This window comes from Malaclemys terrapin, chromosome 2, assembly GCF_027887155.1.
Source record: "Malaclemys terrapin pileata isolate rMalTer1 chromosome 2, rMalTer1.hap1, whole genome shotgun sequence".
Lineage (NCBI taxonomy): Eukaryota > Metazoa > Chordata > Testudines > Emydidae > Malaclemys > Malaclemys terrapin.
Genome location: NC_071506.1, coordinates 185,669,753 through 185,696,677, shown reverse-complemented (window position 1 = coordinate 185,696,677; position 26,925 = coordinate 185,669,753). Strand labels below are relative to the sequence as shown.

General features: G+C 39.2%; 1 protein-coding gene across 1 annotated transcript in view; it reads left to right on the top strand.

Moving 5' to 3' along the window:
- ABCA13 (ATP binding cassette subfamily A member 13) overlaps positions 1-26,925 on the top strand; it is a 281,687-nt gene that overhangs the window by 218,887 nt on the left and 35,875 nt on the right. Inside the window, exons 50-56 of the mRNA XM_054018854.1 lie at positions 482-536; positions 1,934-2,111; positions 5,080-5,195; positions 8,633-8,789; positions 10,335-10,588; positions 12,667-12,859; positions 17,146-17,255. Of these exons, the coding sequence (XP_053874829.1) occupies positions 482-536; positions 1,934-2,111; positions 5,080-5,195; positions 8,633-8,789; positions 10,335-10,588; positions 12,667-12,859; positions 17,146-17,255 (1,063 nt within the window). The remainder of the gene's footprint in view (positions 1-481; positions 537-1,933; positions 2,112-5,079; positions 5,196-8,632; positions 8,790-10,334; positions 10,589-12,666; positions 12,860-17,145; positions 17,256-26,925) is intronic.

Sequence of the window (26,925 nt, the reverse complement as noted above, 5' to 3'; positions counted from 1 at the left end):
TTCAGTCCTGAGCGTCATCAGTTCACATTGTCTAGATCACAGATTGGCTGAGAATTTCACAGCACATGGTCAATTTGCACAGTCGGAGACTTAACTATGGAGCTGCTAACACCAATCCTCAATGCTAATGGCACATTGAGATATGAAGCAATGCCTACCCACAAAAGTGAGAATGTTCAAAATAAAGTAATCTTTCTTTTGGTTCCTCTCCTTTTCATTTTGCATCATTCTCTATTCCTCTCTGTTGCTCTTTCTTCTTCTGTCACTCATTATCATAAACATTGTCACATCTGCACTCTGTTCACAAAACAAGTTCTGAAACAACTTTGTAACTTGAAAATCACAAAGGAACTTTGACAAGTTTTATAAGTATCTCCTCTCCCCCCCCCCCCCAAATAATTATTTTTAATATAAATTTCAGGATCCGTTAATTCTAGAGCTTGTAGCATTGATGTGGGGTTTTCTTAATTTCCCTTCACAGGAATCACGCTCTATAGCCATCCATATGGAGGAGCCATGCTAGATGAGGACAAAATGTAAGTAAACTGTTAATAAAATAAAAAGCAAAGCCCCAGTGGCCAAATAATGAAAGTTGCAGATTAAAACACATGTATATTATATGCAGGAATTTGGCTATGCACTAGTCCATTTAGCTATGGATTTCCACTGCCAGTATATAGTACAAGGGTGTATAAGACATATATTAGTTTGGAGAGAAAAAATAATAATATATAACTTATTGTTGAACTTCATCTGTTTTCTGTTCACAAAGTATTTGAAATCAGGACACAAAATTCTCAAAGGTGTTCATTGTTTGAAATGATTGAGTTTCTACATGAAGATGTTCATCCTCTATGAAGAGGGAAAATCTTGCAAAGGGTTCACTGTAAATATTCAAACTTTGAAATGTGTGTGTCAGTTAGTTAAAGAAGTTGCATTGTCTTGTTCCTATTCTCTGATTGGATTGATGAGCGCAGCATGTACATGCAGTTTTGGGGTCAAAGTGCATCTGTGTGTTCTCTGTTGCGAATCTGAGTTAATGATGACTCAAGATTGTCGAAGAACAGGCTCAATTGGAATTATTTAATCAAAGATTATCAGATTAATACAGCATTATACAGAATAGAGAAAGAATAGATACATTAGCACACTTTTGTTGTAAGATCAAGATCTGTGTCTGTCTCCCTTCTTCCCTCTAACTGGAGGGATGCAGTTTTATACCTCAACTAAATTCCAACACTAATGTCATTTTATAGGGTTTTCAAGCAGACACCACCTTTGCCAAAAGAAACATATGTTCTGATGTCATTTCTTTATATTCTCAGTTTACCTGATTTATGTGTGAAGGCATAATTATTTACAGCTCAGAGGACCAACAATTCTTCAAGATAGACTCCACTGAAAGATATTTTCTCCCCCCATAATCATTCTTCCCTCTTGATTCTCTAAAGGAAACATCTGCTGCAACAATAATCTCATCAGTTTTTCAAGGTTATATATGTATTTGTAAGCATTTTACATATATGTGTGTATGTGAAGGGGATTGTTTCTCAGACTATCAAGAGTTCTATTGACATAGAGATGCCATGGATTATTAGATACAGCACAGAATTCCTGAATAGGGTTACTTATGTTATGTTACAGTGTTCTGGGCCTTAGAATTCAACATACTCTTTGTTAATATCCTAACAATTCTAAAGAATAGGTAAAATATAAATGAATCAAGTATACAGAAAGAAAAGGACTAAAGAGGTTAATATTGACTAAGAGATACTAACATCTCTTTCTATACTTGTATCATGGATGTGTCTGTATGTACATACTACTAATCTCATATTTATCAAGATAAGTAGCAATTGTTTTGGTAATAAATGGGACTTGCAAATATTTGCCTGCCTTTGTTTTAATGGTACCATTTTGTTTTGAATCCCAGAATGGAGAATGTTCGCCAGTGTGGAGTGGCACTGTGTATCATGTTGGGTTTCTCTATCCTTACGGCATCCATTGGAAGCTCGGTAGTGAAAGACAGAGTGTCCGGTACAAAGCGGTTGCAGCACATATCTGGACTTGGCTACAAGACCTACTGGCTTGCTAACTTCCTGTATGATATGGTACGTACTGTGTAAGGCAACACATGTCTGCAGGTATGTTTCTGAATGGGTTGTTTTGGGTGGACTCAGACTAGTGGAGGAGTTGTGTTCATAATAAAATGCATTTTTAGTACAGTGGAATTCTGTTAGAAATGTTTAGGGTAACACCCTGTTTGATTGTTACATGTTAAGACTTCCATTCTGTATATATCCACTGTATTATACCCATTCATTCTTTTCCACTGTAATATAAAACTCCACCCGGCAGGGATTGTGTTCTCTGTGTTTTCCAAAGTTGACTTGTAAACTGCACTCTCCATTGTGGGTAATGTATATAGTAAATAATAGAATATATGGATTCATATGCAGAGAACTTCCTAACTCAGATGCAGGCATACAAGTAAAATCTCTATCTTGCAAACAGAGTTCCACTTCCATGTCAGTGCTCATGTAGCTAGGTTAGATTATTAGCAACATTAATTCAGTCTCCTACAAACTAACATTCTTCATCTGCAGTTAGTGCACCGAAAAATATGAATATCTTTCCATCCTTTGAAAATATCAAGAACATTGTTTTCTAAATCTCTCCCAATCAGTTCCTTACTTACCAAGTGCAAAGACACCAAAACATGCATGAGAAGGAAATGACTTTTAGGAAGTAGGATTTAACACACGCAGTTAAAGCATCACTGTGGTTGGAATTCATGGCTCCACTTACAAAAAGTGTGCGAAATTAGTCTTTGTGCAGGGAGCTAATCAGGGGTGAGGGAATAGAATTCACCATACCAGCTTGCAGCCAGTCTGCAGTGCAACCTATTTACAGTCACTGATATTTTGTGTCCCCTGTGTATGGTTGGCCCATGGAGCCATATAATAATGGATTCTGTAATCCATCCACAAACAGACCGTGCAACACTGACCTATTCAGAGCCAAAGCAGAGACCCCAACTCCCTGGTATGCTGAAGATGAATTCCCTCCTCCCAGAAGAGTAAAATCACTGTGTATATATTGTGACAAAGTTCCTCCTCTATCTTGGTGGGTCCTGCGCTTATTGGCAGATTTTCTTGCCTCAGAGATTCACCATGTGGGTTGGGGAACAGCCCAGAGATCTTCCTCTCTGGAAGAACCCATAGTCCAGGTCAATTGGGAGGTTTAAGGGGAACCCAGGCCCACCCTCTACTCCGGGTTCCAGCCCAGGGCCCTGCAGCTGTCTATAGTGCCTCCTGTAACAGCTGCATGACCACTACAATTCCCTGGGCTACCTCCCCATGGCCTTCTCCCAACACCTTCCTCCTGGTGTCTGATAATGCTTGTGCTCCTTAGTTCTCCAGCAGCACATCTTCCTTGCCCCTCTTGCTCCCAACTCCTCACACTCGCACCACAAACTGAAGTAAGTGAGCTTTTTAAAACCCAGGTGCCCTGATTAGCCTGCCATAATTGATTCTAGCAGCTTCTTCTTAATTGGCTCCAGGTGTCCTAATTAGCCTGCTTGCCTTAACTGGTTCTAGCAGGTTCCTGATTACTCTAGTGCAGTCCCTTCTCTGGTCACTCAAGGAACAGAAAACGACTCATCCAGTGACCAGTATATTTGCTCTCTACCAGACTCCTGTACCCCACTGGTCTGGGTCTGTCACAATATACATACTCTGTTTAATTATTTTAGTGGGGGGTTTTCCAAGGAGGAGATGTTTTCTGGCTTGTGAGACTGGGTTCTACTGCCTCTGGAACAAATTGATGCCAATTCAATTATCCAGCAGCTTCACCTCAAAACACTCCAGCCAATCTGTATGACAAGGGAGGAGCACACTTCTGCAGTACTCCTTATCCTTGTTATTTCAGGGAAAGAAGGACTCAGAATGCAATCCAGGTCTCGCACAAAGCAATTGAAAGCACTGAGCACACAAGTTATTCTTGGGACACAGATTTTTAGAACATTTGTGGTTCTCAGTCAAACTATTTTGAATCTGTAACACTAGAGCTTCATTCAGCTGTTGTCTAAAATGGGACTTTCACACTTGAGCAAACTTGAAATAAGAGAACATTTACACAAAAAGCCATTTATTTAGCCAGTAAATTTCTGTATTCCCTTTGCTCTCATTTCAAATAAGTGTGCTTGACTGAGAGCTTATTCCCTCATAGTGAGGGCACGGCTTCTCCTTGTGCTTGATTGTGCAGCAAAGTCAGCTCCTTGTTAGTTTTGCCAGTCCATTGCTTTCAAAATGTTGTCACATATTCTGGATGATGTATCCTGGGCTGGGAAAGAACAGGCACTGCTTAAATGCTAATCAGAGTGCAGGTAAGTTAGAGATTCTGAATGCATGAATATAAGAAAAGTTAAACGTGGACTCCTCCCAGGCTTTGTAGGAGTTCAGATCATGTCATATGTCATTAATTAGATAATCTTCCTTAGATTTGTGATAAATTTTAATATTGGATTTATGATCCCATTACCCCATGATAATCTGTCTGTTCTTAATATGTCAATTAATTACATTAATATTTCCATTAATATCTTCAATGATAAGAAAAATGTAATATGTAAAAAATATTATGAGAAGTTATGTTGCTCTGGGCCCAATCTAAATTAACGTTGTATCATAAACCATACACAAAAAGAGGGCAAAATTAAGATTGCATGTGCAACCTTAACATTCACAAGGATGTTTCAATCCTTACCTGGAAAACCATCACATCTACTTAATGTAATATTTTTATGGAAAATCCCTAGTGAAAAAAATCCATGGACTGGAGTTCTTCAAACAACACCTTGTTCCACTTAATGGTCACACTGAAGTATTCTAGGGTCCCTGAATAGCTGAAAACTGCATTTGTGGAACACTGTTGCATGAAACTGTTTATAATAGTTGTGTGGGCGGGTGGGAGGGGGGTGAGAAGAGGGGGAAGGAAGAGGGGTGGGTAGGGTGTGTGTTGGATAAGACTACTATGAGATGCTCTCCTGCAATGTTTCTGTTTTTCTTCTCTTTCTAGCTGTTTTACCTGGTTCCAGTCGGCCTGTGTATCAGTGTTATTGCTGCCTTCCAGTTATCAGCCTTCACTTTCCGAGAAAACTTGGCAGCCTCAGCTCTCCTGCTGATACTCTTTGGGTATGTGATTGGAGATGCTGCTCTAGAATTATGGCTTGTTTCTTACAAACAGAAATCTTTAGGCTTGGTTTGCACCTGCTGCTGGGTGCATGATTTTCTGTCTTTGCAGACGATTATGAGGCAGCAATGGATAATGAGAGAACAAGCTGCAGCATGAGGCTGAATGCACCATAGGGGAAATGGAAGGGAGATTTGCTCACTCATAATGAGAGTAGTACTAAAAATGTCTCAAGAAGACACTCAAGCTGTACAACAATCTTTTACTGTTAGAAATTGATTGTGTGTTATTCTCACTAAAGGACTCATCTAGGTGCCAAAAATAGTAGCATAGCCAGGCTTGAATTTCAGTGGCTGGATTGCAGAATATCACCAAGAGCTGAAACTGTCTTTTATTATATTCATTGATGTGAGAAAGTTGGCCAAGTTTGAGCTCCAGACTGGTTGAGTTGGCCAAGTTAGAGTTCCAACAAATATTATGAGATGGGAAAGCACTTACCTAGGCCTGCTTCAGCTAATTTTCCAAAGTCAATTTTTTACAGGTGAAATAGGTTCTATTAAGTAAAATGGGTCTGGTATTTGCTTTATAATAGGCATATAGGAATCGGCATACTAGATCAGACCAATGATTCATCTACTCCTATACCCTGTTTCCAGCAGGGTGATTGAGAGGAAAGTGTAAGATAAAGAATTATGGAATATGCTGCCCAGAGAGGAGGTTTCTTCCTTACCCCAAGGAATTGATGGTTTATTCATGGGGAGATATATCCCTTGTAAATGTGTATCTTACCTAACATATCTGTGTCCTTATCTATATAAATGTTGAATCCTTTTTGATTCCTGCTGTTGACCATAATATGTGAATGGAGAACTACATAAATTCTAACCTCTCTCCTCACACCAATGGACCTGAAACAAGTATACAAGCCTGATTTAGTGTCCATTGAAGCTAGTGGAATGACTTCTACTGTATTCAGTAGGTTTTGGATCAGGCCTATGCGGTATGATGCTGTTACGCGGTATTAGTGCTAACGTTATTTTTGTTATTTTAGCCAAGTTATGGTTGAAGTTACTTCAGAATATGTGTCTATTAGAGAGTTTGAGCATTTACAAAAGCAGAGCTATGGCTGGCTTGTAATGGAGTTCAAACCATTAAGGATAAACCTTCTTGTACTGTGTGGGCCTGATCCAGCTCTAGTTGAAGTCAGTGATGTAACTTCAATTGACTTCAGTGGTGCAGGATCAGTTCCTGTATCAGTGGATCTTAAAAAGTACTGTACCAATCAAATGTTCAATAAATTTAACAAGACTCCAGGAAACGCTGTGAGACAGACAAATGCATATATTTATTTGTACTAGGCCTTATTCACACACCATCCCTTCCTGGCTCCAATCACACAATTCAGTGAAGTACTTTTGTGACTCTTTCCTCTCGCCCCCACCTCCATAAATGTTTCATGTAATTTCCTTATATGTATATTCTGTGTCACAGTTTTTCCCTTTACATTTTTCAGTAACAATTTGTGATCTTAAAAAGGCATTTTGTCAGGCTTTGTCCAACCTAAAATAAAGACAAAAATCCTTAATGGCCCAGTTATGTGACAGAAGCTTAACATTACTGAAAGCATTCTGCTTAAAAAAAGAAATCATCATCCGGTTGTCTTAATTCAAGTTGGGTTACTGACATTTTTTAAAATATCCAGAATTCATGACACAGCTTCTCTGTCCTTATTTTTTTTTTTCCTGCCTGGTAGCAGAAATTTTGTACAGCACTACCTTTCATGCACATCTGTCCAAAATGACCTGTCCTCAATTCAAAGTATCTCATGATATATGGGTGCTTTAAACTCACTTTTGCAGGAGGGGAAGGCAGAAAAATAGAATCTGAGACTGGTATGGACTTTATGTGATCTGCCAGAACTCCATACAATTTTAGAGCTAAATTTTTATATTCTTCGTTCTTAGTCAGGCAAAACACCGGTAGGTTAAATTCTAATCTCATTTATATTGATGTAACTCCACTTAAGCCATTGAACTCCATTGTCTTCAATGGAGTTATTCTGTATTTGCACTAGTTTAACTCAATAAAATTCAGAGTAGTGATTTCAGCACAAAGGGGAGGAAAGTCGGTTAAGGCATGGAACTGGAAACTTGGAAATAAAAGTTCTAGTCTAAGCTCTGTCACAAACTTCCTTGGATACCTTGAGCAAGTCACTTAACCTCTCTGTGCCTGTAAACTAGGTATAATAGCACCTCCAACTTAACAGGGGGAGTGGGGAGGTTTAATTCACTAAAGTTTGTAAAGTGTTTTGAGATCCTCACAAGGAAGGTGCCATAAAAGTGCAAAACACTATGGTCTCCTTTGGCCTTAAAATCTGTTGTTGTTCATTTAATCTGATGTCCTGCAGAACACCCAGTTTTATAGCCTTTCACTGTGTGACTCCTGGAGTGACTCAATCACTTGTGTTTCAATAAGACCGTAGTTTTTCAAAAAGACATGAATAAAGTTCATTTTTGGTATGTGAGCTGCTCATGTTGTATATGCAGTCCTGCCCGATAGTTCTGGTAAGCATGTCCTGCTTTGCGTTTTTTACTCCAATATACTGTTCTTTCCACAGTGTTCATGCTCAAGTGACTGCCCTGGACTACACTTATGGGCAACGTTCTGTGGGTACATCTCACTCTTGTTTGTCAAGAAGCTGTCATTTTTGCTCTTTTGTGCATCAGATGATCTGACTGGGCAACATATCTCTGCCCATTCTTTCTTTAGTCCCTAAATATTACTCAAATTACTTCAAATTTATGCTGCCATATCTCAGATACTACTGTGTGGGAACTGTATGCTAATGTTGATGTTTTAATGGTAACCACTGTGCTAAACATTTGTCCATTATAGATAATTCAGAGTGCTAATGTGCTGTCTGTAGCAGACATAAGCTATCGCTTGGAGATGGTTTTCACAGCGCTTAGTTCCAATTCCAGCATGCTATAATTTTTTTTGCGGTGAAATCTATAAGAACAGATGGCAGATGTGTGACCTAAGTTTATTAAACAAGTTTCTTTTTACTGTATCTCATTGTAGCTGAAGTGTATAAAATGGCTTTGTTTTGCAATTGTTCAGAAATCAAGGTGGTGAGCTACCTGGAGCCATGAAAGAAAAGATATGAGGTTAATAAACAGAAAAGAACGTGTTACAGCTGGTCCTCACATAGCAGTAGCTATGTGTGTGAAATACAGGAAAGTATGGTGAGCCAGATAGGTAAGTGTTTCCACCAGTGAGGCTGAAGGATTTGGAAAGGAGTTATAAATTGTAAAATCAATGAGTAGCTGTTATATTTCTTTACAGTGACACTAAGGATACTGAGCTCAGGAGTCAGCTGGTGGAGTAAACCATAAATTATTTTTGATGTGGATCTATTCTTTTTTTTTACTTGTTTCAGATATGCAACTTTACCATGGATGTATCTGATGTCCAGATCCTTCTCAAGTTCAGACATAGCTTTCATTTCTTATATCTCCTTAAACTTTGTGTTTGGTCTTTGTACCATGCTGGTGACCCTCTTGCCTCATTTGTTAGCCACAGTTTCCAAAGCACAGGTCAGTATGTACCCTCAGCACCAGTTCCCATAAATGATGTGTGTAGGAATGTATTTCCAGCGCCAAACACTTGCAGTTTAAATTGTAATGAAACAGCTCACTTTTTCTTCATCCCAAAACATTATAGGTTATTGTTCCTCACAACATTTTATAAACCCAAAGGCTTTACTTGTTTTTTTTTTTAAAAAGAATTGCACTCTAATAATGCAAAAACAGCTTTAATTGAAACTGTAATATTTTCCAGACCTTTAATTCATAATTTGCACATAATGGGAGCTGTTCAAGTCCACTGAATAGATAATGTGTGTTGCAAAATTTGTTTGAATAATATTGACATAAGTGGTAAGCCAGTTGGTTAAAGGAGATATAGTGTATTGTGTGAATAATAATACATTCCCTCAGTGCATATATGTAACTCCCATTAATATTAATCTCAATGGGAATTGTGCACATGAATTGAGAGGAGGAGATGGAAACTCTATAGTTTTCAAAACCTATCTAAATGGGCTATGCTGAGGAAGTGATGTTTGAATACAGATCTGGATTAAATTTTGGCTCTGGATTGGGGTTCACATTTGAGGACAAATTTGACTAGGGTTGTGGCTCGGTTTTTATGGCACTCAAATTTTAAAACTGCAAGAGCAAAGGAATGGTGAGTAAACTGACCCTGATCATTCCATTGTGCTTACATGTTGCAAAATGTATATAATATATTGCTGAAGTACTATATATATTCTGATACTGCTCCTAAACACACATTCACTAATACTTCTTATCATGCTACTCTTAATTTTATCAAGAAAAACTAGAGACATTTTGTTTATATATAAGAATCTAGAGAATACTAGAGCCCTAAAAATGTTGCTGTTGGTAGTGTTCCAGGTGGAAACAATTACTATTTGTATTATGGCACTACCTAGGGACCCAAAACCATTGAACTAGGCACCATACAAACTTAGAATAAGAGACCATCTGTATCCAAAATAATCTGTGGGTTAGAATTGTATATGGACTTAAGTTTCAAAATTTTGAAATGGTCCAGGGCCTGATTCTTATCTCACACTGGTCTAAATAAGAATAGACTCCACTGAAGTAAATTGAGTTGCAACAGTGTCAGACTGGAGTGAGAATAGAATAAAGCTCATAGCCTTTAAGTCTGTTTAATTTTCTATTTGTATGGCCTGGTCTACACTGGGGGGGGGGTCGATCTAAGATATGCAACTTCAGCTACGAGAATAGCATAGCTGAAGTCAACGTATCTTAGATCGAATTAAAATTACTTACTTCGCGTCCTCGCGGTGCGGGATTGGCGGCTGCGGCTCCCCCATCAACTTTGCTTCCGCCTCTTGTGCTGCTGGAGTTCAGCAGTCAACAGGAGAGAGATCAGGGATCGATTTATCGCAGCTACACTACGTGTGATAAATCGATCCCCGATAGATCAATCGCTACCCGCTGATCCGGTGGGTAATGTAGACGTACCCTAAGAGATTCAACATTTTCTCCTCCTTGCTTTTGCCCAACCCCAACCAACTCCTTTCTTTACAGAATTTGCAGAATATCTACAACATCCTCAAGTGGGCCTTTATTGTTTTCCCACCATTCTGCTTGGGCCAGGGTTTACTAGAACTTGCCTACAATCAGATCAAGTTTGACCTGACAAGCAGCTTTGGAATCGATTCTTATGTGAGTCCTTTTGAGATGAATTTCCTGGGTTGGATCTTTGTGGCAATGGCCCTGCAGGGCACAGTTATTCTACTCCTGAGGGTTCTGCTGCATTGGGACCTGCTCCAGAAACTAAGGTATGTGGTGTGTATCATTTATACTCTGCTTTCATGGACATTGACTAATTTCCCAAAGACAGAGGACGATTAAATCCTTCTGAAAACTAGAAGATAAGACAATCTGATCATTATTCCATTTGGCTGTACTGAGCCCATGCATTATGGCTTTCTATTTCTGTATCTTTATTAGTCACCTAAGCTGGGAAAGAGAGCTTCAAAAGAAGCCAGATGGGAGAAATTGTTCAGTTATTTGATTAACTTTTAAACCATGAGCAGCTTTCTATGAAATTCCTTAGCTCTAATAGCAGTTCTGGTGTAGCATCTAGAAGGAATTTTGCCAATATTATAATATTTTAGATTTTCTCTTTTTTTATATTAATTCCTTTGCTGCAGGAGACGGGTTTTCCCGGAAAGCTGTGCTGGTAACAAACTATCGATCTCTGACATCCACTTGCAGGGTTCTTCTGTCCTCACATGCCATTGTACTGAAAGATCATGTTGGAAAACAAGCAGTCTCCTCCTCTTCCTCCTTTAAAATGCTTCTGAAAGCTTGGCTTTTCTGTGAAACATTTTAGCATTAAGAACTGCGCCCTGCCCTATGTATGTTCAATCTTATAATATGGTGAATTGTACCAACTTATGCTTCTTCAGTTTGATCCTGCTCGCACTGAAGACTGCCTTATATACAAAAGCTTGCTCTAGACCCTTGTCCTCATAGGAAGAATGGTGGGACAGAGCAAAGGGGTACCTATATGCTGAATGTTCCCTGCTCTTCAAAACCACCTAGACACAGTAAAATTGTGGGGAATTACTGATGCCTCAGGCAGCATTATTTCCCATATTGCATTCTGTGACTTGCTCTGTGGAATTAAAGAGAATAACAGAGGGCACTGAGCCCATGGCAGTCTACTAGACTTGACATACTGCTGTACATGGAGGGAAGGGACTGGGACATGCCAGGGTTAGAGGCTATCATCTTTGTGGTCCTTAGCCTTCAACTTGCACTGTCATTTTGGACCAGAGAAGGAGTGTGCACTTCATGCTCACATTCTGTTCACCTTCAACTGCTTTTGCTCAAGAGGAGAACATCTGTGAATAGTATTCATTTTCCTTATTTGTGTGAACTCCAGAGCAAGGCAGGCAAGGTGTGTGTTCTTCAAAGCTGGCCTAATTTCAACAAGAGCCCCTTGCAAAGTTTCTAGTAAAGCCACCTCACGTTTCTGGCTTCTCCAGCAGTATCTTTTTCATGGAGAGGCCAATGTCATTCTTTTAATAGAAAAGATCTGAAGAGTTTTTCTGTGGGTCCCCTAGGCAGATGTCTGTTTGGCTTTTATCATCCCTGTTTTTCCGTTGGTGTATATCTACAGTATAAAAGAATGTGGCAAGTATTCCTTAAGAAAAGTTTCATTTTGGGCTCATGCTTTTAAAGTCATTTTAATTTGTAGTTTAAAAAAAAAAAACCTACCTAGATGCATTTCACTCCCTGTGCTCCCATTTTGCAAATACTGCTTCTTTCCACCCCCTCAGTGCAGGTGTATTTTCAAATTGTATAGCAGATTTATCTCCATGCTCAAATGACATTTCAATCTTACTTCAGTACCCCTATTTTCCCTGCAGAATAGTATGCTATATCCTTCCATTTAAAAAAAAATGAAATATGGACCAGGTTTGTCAGAATCAATGGGAATTGCAGAGCAAATGTGTAGGGGTTGCTGTGAAGCATTGAATCCTGTTGAGATTTGAATGGCTGAACCTTAATGGAGCATAAGCAGAACTTGTTGGAAAAATTCTGAAGAAACAATTTTTATCAATTTGCCAACTTGCCGAAATTGAAATGTTGCATGGAAACGATTTGGTGTTAATGAACTGTAAATGGAGCCCAGGCTTCAAAACAAAATATATTCCAGTTCTATTAAAATTTTTGAGTTTTTTGTTCTGATTTTGGGTTGAATTTTTCCCCTGAAATCTCAAAAAATATTTGCAGAACTAAAAGTTGTTTTCTGTGCCATCTCTAATAAGCAGAAAAGTGCTCCTTTTTAGTTATTCATGAAATGACAGTGCGTAATTTGCCATTTATTGTGGTGTTTTCTTCTTAGGAGTCACTGTTCCATCAGCAGCACAGTCAATCCTTCAGAAGACGAGGATGTAGAAGTGGAACGAAAGAGGCTCTTTGGTGGAAGAACTCAAAATGATATCCTTCTACTGTACAATCTCAGGAAATGTTACCAAGGTTTCAGCAAGAGGAACACTGCTGTGAAAGACATTAGCTTGGGGATACCAAGGGGAGAGGTAAAAGGTTCTATATTTTTTCCTTTTCATTTCTCTTCTTTAAAAAAAAAAAAAAATTGTGTAATCATAGCAATTGTTCAGGCATGTTCAGAAAATCTGAAATCAAAGCTCTGTGGTTGCTAGCAGAAGCTTTCCAATTGCAGTAATTTCTGAGAAATCGATAATGTTGGGTAGAAGTGAAAGCACTGCTGGGGACTGTTAACATTTTAGAAGCAATTGTTGGTGATTGATATATTACTTTTTGGTTTACGTGTCTCTTTTGTTGTTGTTGTGTTTGTTGCATCAAAAGGATTATTTCTTTTGGCTTGTTTTTACTGAGATATTCTATGAATTAGAGTAACCTAAAAGTAAAAAAGCAACATAGATTTTCAGCCTGCTCTTATATGGAAGTAATGTTGTTTAGGCATGAAACTACGGTGCATATCTAGTTAAACAATTCACAAACAATGGACTAAATTCTGAATTGTCATTGGGCTAAACTCTAATTAGCTTAAATAGGAGTTTTGCCTGGGTTAGGAAAGATTAAAACCAATGAGGATTTGACCCTCCGGAAACAGTCCCAGTATATTTGAATGAACCTAAACCTAAATCTGAATCATTAAACATTGTAGAACCTTAAAATGTCAGAGGAAAGTTAACTAGTTTTTCCAGTTTAAGAGGTATGTGGAGATTTAACTTCCAAAAATGCAGATGAGGAATTATTGCCTTTATTCTATAAATGCTGTCAGGGAAGGGGAGGGTATTTCCTGGTTCCTAATAACCAGTTGGAGGAGGTGAGACGCCAGCATGTGACACTGTGGGTTTTTAACCAATCAGTGATCAGCTGCTATGAAATGCCTAATACAAAGTTTACTATTGCTAATGTAAGCCTACTTATCAGACTTATAACTTCATTAAAATACAGCTGAAAATATAAATTGCTTAATTAAATTAAAATAATGTACACCACTAGAATGCAGTCCCTGTCCTAGCATGGGTACATGTTGCAGTGCTTAACTGAATGACATTGGTGGCAGAGGGTACTCCCCTGCTATTAGCACATACTGTTCAGTGTTGGGTTTGGGGCACACATGGTTAGCACATTTCAGACGCTGCCATCCACAATATTGACCAGTTAATATTTAAGATGCCACATGCCAACAGCATGAAAAGACTCAGTGCTTGTAAAAACTAAACTAGCTCTTTATTAAGAGAGCTATTTACAGATAAGCTGCAAATGTGTAGTTAGCATTCCAGCATGAGCATACAGACTAACCTCCTTGTACCTCCTTAAAACTCTGTCCTCCTGCAACCTGTGTGCCTCCCGCCAAATTCCAGGCAAGTTGGTTCAGTTTGGGAGGTGAAATTGGCTACTTGGGGAGCTCACAGCCAATTCCTTCATGGTCGTCCTCATCATGGCAGTCAGGGATCAGTGTGTTTTCCTGAGGTGGCTGGTAATATTCACAATGTGGCTCGAAGAACATCGTCTGTAGTTGTTAGGCAGGTGAGCACATTTGTTCATTACAACTGTCAAACAACTTTGTCTGGCCTGGTATCCTCATCCCCAGTGCAGCCATTTTCTGATGTGATAATTGAGACATGTCAGGGAATTACAAAGATGTGGAATGTTTCAATCCATGTGTATTTTGGAGGGTTGATGAAGCAGATTTGAATCTCCATTCTGCAGTGATGTCTGTGAGAAAATGATGTTTCCAGACTGCACTCAACTCTGTGGGAACAGAGGTGGCAATTCCTACAGTCAGTGGATGCTTGCACTACAGAAGAGATGATATTTAGGACTGTAGCCCTTATGTCATGATGTGAGGGCTGCAATGGGTTGTAGATCTTCATGCTATATCTATATGGTTGATAGTGTATATACAGTAGGAAATGGAGCCAAACTCCAAACCTACTATTTTTTTTTATTACTATATTTAGGTAAAGGCTTGTGGTCTGTTTCACAAATGTAAATGAGGTATATTGATTTGGCAGTATAGTGGTTTTGATTAAGAGGGTTCTTGGTGAAAAGGTAGAAGGTTGGTCAGGTCAAACTCAGGGCTGGTCATGAAACCACAATGGTGAAGTTCCTGACTTTCAAATATTTCTTAACTTTAACCTTAACTTTAAACTTCCAGACTTCAAATACTTGTTTTTTTTAAATAACTGCAACATTGTAGTAATGTGGTTTTAATGTAATAGTTATTTACAACTGTAACTGTAATTTAGTAAATTTGTTGGTGGGAAAATTGCCTTAGTTTTTTTTAGAAAGTAGTTTTAAAAGCTATTATTTGTAAGTTGAAGCAGTTGGTATATTTTCTTTTGATAGTAGGATAGTAAGACTGTTTTGCTGTAATCATAGTTGTGACATAAAGATTATACATATTATTCAATTAAACACAAAACAATACGGTATTTGAATCAAACACTCTACTAATATTTCCACTATACTAGAGCTGTTCTGCTGATGAACCTTACAGACATTACAGGCTATACTAGAGGATTCTGGGACCTCCTTTAATTCTAGCTGTTGAGATGATAGAATTTACAAATTCTGCCAGATACGTCTGTAAACTCTTCTGGCCCCAAGTAATTTAGCTGAAGCAGATTATACAATCTGAAAGCTGGGTATACTCCGGGAGCTCAGTTGGATCTAGTGAAAGAGCTCTCAGACTCCTTGATTCCATGTGGTTCAGATTTGTTCGTGAGCTGTTCCAGATGAGGTTTTATAAAACTGTTTGCATAACCAACTCTGGATGGTAAACCCTGCTGAAAGACTTTGCAAACTTTCCCAGATTTAGTGTGAAGTTTATAAACTGTATTGAGCCCTGATAGAATTTTCAGGAGGTCACGTTTCTGTGGTGAATGTCTAGATTTTGTAGCCAACCTTATTAAAACTAGTCCTCTGCATCCAGGGATCTAGACGGAAGAATTTGGAATGTCTACATTTCTAGACTGAATGGTTTGAGGTGATAGTTGGAGGTGAGGAAGTAGGAGGAGGAAAAGGAAATACTGAGCACACCCCTCCACTCCAGCCCTTCCTCAGACCAGGGGAGGGGAGTGAAGATGCAGATTCCCAGCCTCTAGACGCTAAATCTTGCCCCTCAGCACACTGTCCCCTTCATCATTTTCTGAGGATAGTAAGCCGACTCAAACCCTCATCATTTGTTGTCATGGTGTCAGCAAGAAGGCTCACTGTCATTCTTCTCAATCCTTGGGGACTGTGAGCTGAACATCCCAGCTCTGTCTGCAGAGGGAACATTGGGTGGAGCCATCATAGGTGTGTGTGTATGTGTGTCAGTGTTTATTATCTCCCCCTCATCCAATAGGCAAAAACTTTGTTTCCCTGCTCCCTCGGGTGTTGGGAGGTAGGAGGTTACTTTGTCTGCAGTATAAGTACATTTGCTCCCACCATAGGCACTGTCTGTTAGCAACATATGGGAAATGGCAAAATGGGAACCTCAAACCTTTCCCAGTTTCCAAAGAATATTATTCAAACGGCTTAAAAATTGGCCAATATCCAGCAAAGAGAAGACAAAGGTGTAAACCACACACACACACACACACACACACACACACACACACACACACACACACACACACACACTTTATTAATCCTGCTTTTGTCCTTTTTCATGACTTTAAAGGAAAATATTTCGATTGCTTATAATACTGAAGGTAACTATATGTGTTCACTGAATAGGACTTTCAATGATTCAAGGGTCCTAAGTGTCTAAGTAGTTATTTGCAAAATGGGACTTAGGAAATATTTGAATTTTTTATCCACAGTGATCAAAATAGTGTTTTTATTACATTGCCTTTTCCCTTTAATTTGACTGAATTCCTTTTTCAAGAAACCTTACAAAGGTTGAAATTACCTCCTGTGTGTGTGTGTGTGTGTGTGTGTGTACACAGATATAATATGAGAGTGTATGCACCTAAGAGACATAAGAATATGTGTGTGTGTATTTATTTCATCGTGTGTGTATATGTATATTTATACACGTTCACTCCATGCATCTGAAGAAGTGAGGTTTTTTTACCCATGAAAGCTTATGCCCAAATAAATCTGTTAGTCTTTAAGGTGCCTCCAGACTCCTTATTGTTTTTGTGGATACAGACTAACACGGCTACCCCCTGATACATGCATTCCTATGTCACTTAGGTGATTTTGAAATTTGCACACCCACATGTATGATCTCTACACAACTAGTCCAGGAGTGAAAAAAACAAAACATGATGAAAGGTTAATGTTGTTAGTTGTGATATTTCTGTAAAGATAATTATTACGTTTTTCTCCTTCCCGTTAGTGCTTCGGGCTCCTGGGAGCAAATGGTGCTGGGAAAAGTACAACGTTTAAGATGCTGACTGGAGACATCACCCCATCTGGGGGGCGTGCTGTTATCAGGACTCCTACAGGGTAAATAGCATAGAGCTCAATCAGAATACTGTTACTTGATGATAAGGCTTATGATCAAACCTAGGAAAGCCTCAGCATGCTTACAGCTCTTTATATCGTATTCCAAGGAGTGGTTTGTATTCTTTCACAATTTACCGCACACCGCATTATTATTACAAAGTCTGTGGTGCCAAAAAAAACCCCCCAAAAACAAAGCTTTTAAAGTCAGCTGACTGGGTTAAGCAGTTTAAAATTATTTAATCCTGTCGAGCAGTTCAGTTCATTGGGAATGGGTTGATTCAATAGAGTGGGAGGTAGGAAATGTCAGCACATATTCTACAGGTACACAAATACACATCCCCATAAATCAATACCAGACCAAAAGATTTTCACTGTTAGACTCCTAAGAAGTACTCAGGAGGGCTAATTTCTAAATGCTTAGTGGAAACCCCCAGATTAATCAATTAATCAAGTGCAGAGGTGATCAGGAAGAGCAGGGGTATTACATAGCAAGGGGACACTGTTCCTGCTCACATACATTTGTTAACCTTGAGTATACTTATTGCCTTGATTTTGGGGCTTTTCATGTGCAATGTCCCCGCCTCCCCCCCCCGCCCCAGAAATTAAATGTAAAATGTTAACATAAAAAAAAAGGCAACCCAAAAATAAATGTTAAAAAAATACAAAAATCTCTATAAGTCAAGTGTGGAAAGAATTTTAAATGGAGAGTGATTGCAAAGATTAGGACATTATAGTTTAAAGAGGAGAATAAGTAGTGACATGCCAGTGGTTAAATGAAAAAGTCTGAAATCCTGTATGTATAAAATATGTGTTTATATTTCTGTGTCTTCAAAACTGCAATATTAGAACAAGCAGGTGGTAATGAGGAAGTTGTAGCTGTAAGTCAGAGATTCAGTTATACAGCACTTGTAGATTCTATTAGGGGAATGAGTGGATATAATACCAGAACAAGTGTTAAGAGGAAATTAGTAGTGATTTATGACTGTGTGCACTTTCACTCTCCCTCGCTGTTTCCTTCATGGTTTAGCACCTACTGCTAAGCCAAGCTGACCTGCATAGTGTTGTCAGTTGAAAAATGTACACTCTCTTCTCTTTGGTCTGATCCTCATGCCTGGTGAGAGAGAGTGTGTGCACAGTAGCAGCCTACAAAGATGACTGGTGCCCCAAGGCACTCATAATTTCCCAAGAAGCCACTTAGAGTAGCTTTGGGAGAATGCTCTGACAGGCGAGGATTGCTGGAGCACAGCAGCAGTCTGGCCACATTCCCTATTCTCCAGCCATATTCCCTTCACTGGATGTACACTGCTTGGAATTTCCCCAGGCAGCCGTTTCACTCTAGCTTTCCTCCACTGCTTCTAGTAATTACTGATGTGGGATGTGATTGGATGGAATTGTTGGTGAAATTGAAAAGCCAGTAAGATGGGGGGCAGGGGGGGAGGCGCATGGTCTGTGTATCACTTGAGCTAAGATTTAATGCAGGAAAGTGAGGAGATGGAAACAGAAATGCCTGTGGTGGGGTATTGCATTAGTTTCACTTGGTTCTCTTTTTGATCTATCAGTCTTTTTTATGTAATTACCAAAATCACCCAGATTAAAAAGAACATGAATAGAACTCCCTCCCAAGTCCAAATCACCAAACTAAACAAGAAATGCCACCACAAGGAAATCAGCTATTTTTAGTTATTTTGGTAGCTGTTTTCTATTTGGGGAGTATCATAAACATTTCCCAGTTCCAGATATTTCTGAACTGCAGCTCCAGCTAACACTTATTGAAAATGGAACATCATGACCAAATCCCGGCTCTTTAGCTACCACATTTATGTGAGTATTTAGAGGCAAAAACAACACTGAAAGTTCATGGAGTCATGGAAAGGCTTCTGTTCCTCTAATTTGCTGTGTACTGAAAGAGGCCCTCTAAGGACTCTACAAGCGCTCAGTAGTTTTTGTTACATCAAGTAGGGTTACCATATTTAAACATTAAAAAAAGGAAGACACTCCAGGGGGCCCTGGCCCTGCCCTGCCCCAGCCCCGCCCCAACTCCGTCCCTTCCCCAAAGTCTCCGCCCCTTCCCCTGAGCGCCCCGCATTCCCCCTCCTCCCGCTCAGCTACGCGAAACAGCTGCCCGAGCACTACCGGCTTCACGTTTGCTGGGCAGCCCCCAGACCTCCAGACCCTGCGCCCCGGGCTGGGCGCTTCCCCAGCACAGCCAGAGCCCGGGAAGGGAAGCGCCCAGCCGGGGGCGCAGGGTCTGGGGTCTGCCCGGCAAACCGTGAAGCCAGTAGCACTCGGGCAGCTCGGCTCTTCAGCTACACAAAGCTGAGGTGTCTGGGGGGAGCAGCAGCAGCCACTGCTGCCGCAGCGGAATCTGCCTACAGCTGGAGCCGCTCTAAGGTAAGCAGGGAACTGGGGCAGGGATGCCGGCAAAACAAAGCTGGGAGTATTTTCCCAGACATGTTCGGCTTTTTGGCAATTTCCCCCAGACGGGGATTTGAAGATCAAAAAGCCAGACATGTCCGGGAACATCCGGACGTATGGTAACCCTACATCAGGAAAGTCAGTTGTAACTTTCTGAAATCTTGTTTTCCTCAGAGGGGTAGCCATGTTAGTCTGAATCTGTAAAAAGCAACAGAGGGTCCTGTGGCACCTTTAAGACTAACAGAAGTATTGGGAGCATAAGCTTTCGTGGGTAAGAACCTCACTTGGGTAGAACCTCTGTTTACTGAGAATAAATGTGCCAAGTATAAAGAAATGGGGGAAAGTGTCTGTATTTTATTTGTGCATGAATAGTCCCTGGGCTGCTATATGGGCTATTCCTGTGTGGGGACAAGAGGAGGGTGGAGTGCATGCAGGAAGCCTTCTATTTTCCCTTTCCTCCCTCCCTCACCACCACCTACAAGGCAGTTTAAGGCCCAGGCATTCCTGCTGCAGAAGAAGCAGAGTGGGGCTCTGGCCTTGCACTCGTCTCTCAAGGCCAGCAGAGTTATATTTGTGGTTGGGAAACCCATGCAGCAGTGGTAGTTCAGGCTGCCAGCCTTTACAAGTTCTATGCCACTGGGAATAGCCATTGATAGACAACATGGGTGCAGACACAATCTTGCCCACAGTGGGGATGGTTGAAATGAACACACATCCTGTATCTCCAATTTTTTAAATCTTTTTCTTGGGAAGATCTACAAACCTCTGTTTCAGCACAACCATCTAGCGAAGGTTTAGCTCATGAAGAACAGGTCAAAGGGCTACTTTTAATGGTCAATACCTATATAGTACCCAATTTACAGGATATGTTATGAAAAAAGAAGCTGAATCCTTCCTACACAGTCAGATGTTGCTTATCTCTCTCTGTCTTGGGCTGCTATATATATGTTCAGTTATTGGTACAGATATTTGATAATCTAATTCGTATAACTCAAAGGAAAAGATAACTTGAAAAAAAATCCCAAAGCAGCTCAAAAGGCATTGGAAATATTTAATTGTTCATACATCCCTTTACATTGCAATAGATTCATGCACATTGAAATAAGGAAAGTCAGAAATGACCAAATGCATCCCTGGAGTAATTCCATTGAAATCATTGTAACACCAGGATTGAATTTGACCTGCCATCTTTTATACCAAAGGTCCATTGTTTAGGCCCAGATTTTCAAAAGACAAGATTTTCAAAAGTACCTGGTGATTTTTGGGTACCTCTATTTTGGAGTAGCTGACTTGAGTCACCTTAAAGGGACTTTATTTTCAGAAAGTGCCTCATACCCACCCACCCTCTGAAAATAAAGCCCCTTTACAGGGTCTCACATTGGGCACCCAAAAACAATAGGCACATTTGGAAATCTTGATCTTAAAATTTGTTTGTTTGTTTGTTTTTTAAAGACAAGACTGTGTTTGAAAAAGTTAATGTGACAGGAAGTATTTTTCATGTATTTAAAAAAAAAAAAAAAAGCATTGAAAATCAGTTTTTAAGTGTTGGAAACCCAAAACCAAAAGCACTGTGCAACACATGAGAACCAAAGAGAAAATTGACCTCTAGAATTTCACTACTCAAGTTGGGCAAAATGTATTAGAAGGTGGAAAGTAAATAATATTTTAAAATGTCTTTCAGAGTTAATAATACAAGGAGTTATTGATACCACAGAGCAATCATTTGTTTTTAAGTAAATAGGGCCAAATTAATCCCTCCTGAAATTCCACGGTCTTCAATAGCATCTTCCCAGGGATGTATTTGTCCCATAATATTTATTACTATACTATTTCTTTAATGCAGCCCAAAGTAGATGTGTATTTCAAGTGGTTCCCGTGCATTTACTGTGATAGGCCTTATTGAATTTCCTACTGAAACATATTTATTCTGTCCAAGGCACACAATCAGTCCACCAAAGAATTGCATTTTTTATTTCAGTACTCCTCCTCAGACATGAAGGCTATAGGCAAATAATAAGGTTTTACTACCATGTTCTAGCTGTAATTAACCACTCTAATAAAAATGCTCCAGAAAGAGAGCTAATACAAATGTAGCAGTAATTACAAGCAAACATGACACAGTAATAGCAATGTACTACTTAAAAACAGTTTTACCTTTTCATATTGTATGAACCTCATTAGCACTGGCATAATTCAGTGACATAGTCATCCAAATTATATAAACGATTATTGAATACAGGTAATGCCTCCCAGTTAGAGTTATTTGAAACCTAATACTAACCCAAGCCAAGGAACAATATCACAAGCAGTCACTCTGGAAGGTGTGGAAATGAAACACCAGGACAATGGAATACTATAACATTTCTGACCTCTGTCAATGGGAGTTAAAGGGGAAATACAGGACACAATCAGAAAAAATATCATATTAAAAAAACCCAAATGTCTTTACCTATATGATAAATAATGACACTTTAAAAATGTTAGGAAAATCTCGCCACATATCCCATTTTTGAATGATATCTGTATGTCCTAGCCGTTAGTTTTCAATAATATGGTATTGGACTCTCATGCTGTAAGGAATAAGACTGTGTATAACGTAGTCTTAAAAGCACACACTTACCTAGAATGTCTAAATAGAAAAAGAAAGGAGACCATAGTGCTCACATTTAGATGTCTCTGTTAGAAACTAAATATCACTACCATGCCACACAAATAGGCATTATACGTCTGTACCATTTTCTTAGTTATGTTGGGTAGCTGCCTTCTTCCCTCCACCTCAGTTATCCTTCTTTACTTTGCCCCAACTACCTTCAAGGGCTCTGTATGACACACAGCCCCTGCTGCTGAAGAGGGCTAGATAAAGATCCCTCAGGAGGATGTCAAAGCACGTTCAAGTATTAGCCACAGACCAGCATAAAAGAACTTGACAGTTTCTTTGGCTCTCACTCACTTCACTGCTACTTAAGCTTAATTCTCAGCACATACTTGTGTCTGAGTGCTTTGTGGAATAGTCATGAACTTAAGCCTGTGCTTAAGTGGTTTGCTGAATTGGGGTCCTATTGACAAGGATTAGATAGGATGGGCACAAGATGTCCCATTGAAACCAGTGGATAAAGTAATTAACATTTGACACTCCTAATATGACTGATTTAATTTCTCTCCCATGAATTCCAGTATATAGAGAGATTCTCTGTTACAGCAACTCCCATTCATATTTGAACTAGAAGTCATTTTTTATCTAAAATCTTGGATTAGAAGTTCATAAGGCCAGAGGGTACCTCTCCAAAGAGGGGAAACTACAGTATTTTTTTTCAACCAGAACTGGGGCTGTTTTCATGGTTATGATATTCAACTTGATAAATAATTAAAAATGTAATTCAAATAGCTTTACTTCAAAAGCAGAATAAATTTGCATCAATATAATGGCTGAGATGGCTGTTGTAACACTGTATATCAGTATAATTACGTTAATTATAACTAAGCTATAGTTACATTAATTATATTTTTAACCTTGGGTTTTTTATAATGTTAATTGAGTATTAGTATGCACTGAATCAAATGTGCAGTGATAAGCACAATGGAGTTCCTAACTACTTTTGTGATTTGTAAATTTGTATTTCATTTTGACTAATTAATGGAATTTATCTCTCAGTTGAAACCAATGCAAGTACTGGATTATATATCACTGCCTTTACTTTATGCTTGTACTGCCTGAAAAAAGCTGCAAAAATCCAAGTCTAAATGAATGTCAACAATAAGACAAGTCTTCCAGCACAGCAAGGGGAGGGGGTTTTCAGAGGAGCTGAGCTTTTAGGCCAGTGGGAGCTCTGGGTTACTGAGCACCTCTAAAAATCAGCCCTTAAATGTCCAAATTCTGTTTTTGTTAACAACACAAAATAGAAAGGGCCAAATCCTGGTTGCCTCGCTCACCACTAGTCTCCCTGAAGTCAGTTGGTCAATTTGTGTAAGATGAGCATGTTTTCACCCTCCGGTGTTTTTCCAACATTCTCCTCTGGTCTTTTTTTGATTCAGTGCCCCAGACTATCCCAGCACACGTTTCTGGGCAGGTTTTCTGGAACACTCTAGGGACACTGAGTTAAAAGACCATAGGGAGACTGGTGAAAAAATAACTGGGGGGCAAAACTTTATCCCTAGTGACTTTAGTGAGACTGCCCTTTCTTTCATAGACACCACAACACTTTGCAAAACCAAGAACAACACTGCGTTTATATAAAGCCTTTCTCCCCACTCCCTGAACTTTCTCAAAGTGCTTTATAATGCAAAAGAAGTATTATTATCCCCAGTTTACAGGTGAAGTGACCAAGACACAGAGACTTTATAAAGAAAATTAGATCAAGTGGCTGGAATAGGACCCAGTGCTCCTTGCTCTAGCTGCTAGACAGTGCTGCCTCTGATGTGGGAGCTAGGCAGTTCTTTACCTTTTGAAAAAGGTTAATAATAATATGTAATTGTGTAGCTATTTTGTCTCCTAATAATGCATACATATCTAGGTTACACTTTATACTCTCTTAACTACTCAATAGAGCTGGTCGGCAATTTTTTGACTAAAAATTTTCCGTCAAAAATAAGAGTTAATTGAAACTGAGATTTTTTGTGGGAAAGGGTCAGTTTCAACAAATTTCCCTTTTAGAAACAGGTTTTTTTGGGCGGGGGGTGGAGGGAGTTTCAAAATTGTCCAAATCTCTCATTTCGACACTTTATGAAACCAAAAATTCTGTTTTGAGCTATTTCTTTTAGAAACTTAATTTTTAGTTTAAAAGAATTAAATCATTAAAAGCTCAACATTGAGACAATTAGAAATTATTTAAATGAAACACTTCAATTGACCTGAACCAAGAAAATAAAAATTCATTTATCTGAATATATTTAGTAACAGAGCTGTGTTGGGAATCACTTTCCCATCCTGGGAAATTTTTGAGATTTTGATTTTTCACTCCAATGTGGTATGAATGTAGAACTCTCAAAATTTTTCCCAGGATGGGAAAACCATTCCCTACACAGCTCTATTACTAACTATATTCAGATAAATGAGTTCTTATTTTCTTTGGTTATTTAGGGCTAGATTGCGCTTTTGCTCAATTCCCTATATAAAGCTGCATTGCTGCATGTGGAACCTTGGGAGGGAAATGTGGCTTTGAGTCCAGCCTCGCTCTGTCTATAGCAATTGGATACATCAATAGGCACAGTGTTTCTCAGCATAATACCAAAACAATACAGCAGCCTATGCTGACATACAACTTCCATCTAAATTGCTTTAAAAACATCAATGAGCTATAGAGGTTATCTTTTAAATTTGTCAATAGCTTTATGCAGGGAGCTCAAATATGGTTGAAGGCATCTGTGTGGCCAGAGTAAATGGGCCAAAATATGGCCTTTATCTAGTAGACCCAAAGATCCTGCCATATAAGTATGCAATATGCAAATGGAGTATAGGAGGGATGGGGTATTATGAAAAACAGTGCAAATGAGCTGTGCAGTTCAGCATGCAGCATGTTAGGTCTGTGATTTTTGTGTCAGTCACTTTTATATATATATATATATATATAGTATTTATTTTTCTCTACAACGTATAGAGGAAGTGTTTTTAGGGAGGGATTTGAGAAATAAAAGGTTAAGGCATGGTAGACCACATCAAAGGGGGCATTCCAGGCATAAGGAAGAAGGCACGTAACCATGGGAGAGTAAAAAGAGATAAGTGAAGCACTCTTCTGGCTATCCATGGGGAAAGAGTCTGGGCCAGGTCTTCAGCCAGGTCTATTGAATCCAATGGAATGACATTAATTTACATCAGCTGAGAACCTGGCCTTCTGTAGTTAGAAGTTAATTTCATTTACAGATATTTCTTACCAGGCTCTGAAGTCTCTAGTATCCTTTGTCTATCTCAGACAGCATGTATCCTGAGCTGCCTCTTTGAACCACAACCCTTTGAGTGACTGAACTGCTGGCATTTGCGTTCTGATTCTTAACCCCTTTGTCTTTCCTTTGAAGTCTGAGGAACAATTGCAACGTAGTCTCTCTTTCCTTGGTGTAATCATTCAATGCTTGCACATCAAACAGGACTTTGAGGATCATTCCAGATAACTGCTGCATATTGGCTAACCATTGTGCCAGTGCAAATCTCACTTTGTGTAAGCTTGTTTTTACAACCATAAAAGGGATTTTGTCAGCCTCTTCTGATTAGTTAATTGAATTGTTTCCCACCTATATGTCTTTTCTTAAATGTTGCCCAATGTCCCTGCTTTGGCAGCTCAGAGAATGGTATAATTCTCTTCTGCTAGCAGATGGAAATGGGAAAAGACCACTGTTTCTGTGTTATATGTGATGTTTTAGGGAGCTTCCCCCACAACTTTTTCAATCATGATTAGTATAGCGTAACAGTTCTTCACAGAGAAGAGTTCTTATTTTTCCTGTTAGCTTCCCAGAGCAGGCAGTTGTCCTGTTGCAATAAAGATTACATCTTCTAGATGGCAGAGAAGAAGAAACCACCAGCCTTTGTCAATAGTATCTCCTGCTTTGGCTAAAATGCCTAGAAAACTGGACTTTTTGCTTGAATTGAATATTATATGCTCAGATTCCACAGAAACCAATGGTTTCCTCAGTACTCTCTCCAATTCCCTGCTAGCCAAAGAAATTTTGAGCCCAGCAGCCAATCAATTCATAAATTCTTCTTTAGGTGTAGCAAGTACTGCAGGGCCTTGTTTAGCGGAGTTGCTGAATCTCTCTGTAGAGTACCCTTGTTGTCTTTCCCTTTGGAATGAAGGCTCTCCTAATCCAAGGTTCAGTATACCGTGAGCACCCAGGCCACCTGGGTGTGGCAGCCTGGCTCCTGAATGAACATGTATGAAAGAGGAAGAGTTTTTTGAGAGTGGGTGATTTCTATGCTGCTGCATTCATATAAGAATTCTGCTTCTTTTCCATATCAAAGTCCAGACATCTTCACAGTTTGGTTAAAGGATAGAAAACTAAGTCTATTTAGATATGACATCATCTTGCTGAACAAAATGGAGAAATCAGTGGAGTGCCACCAGCATAAAACTAGAGTCGGACAACGGGGCATTAGACCCCTTTGTCAATAAACTTTTTACATCTTTGCTGTATTCTCTGTTAAGTCACTGAATCAATGTGTGACATTGTTTTTCATGCCTCAGTTTCCCTATCTGTAGATTGAGGGTAAAAATGCCTTTTTCTGTAAAGCACTTTGCAATCTGTGAATGAAAAGGCTATAGAAGAGCTA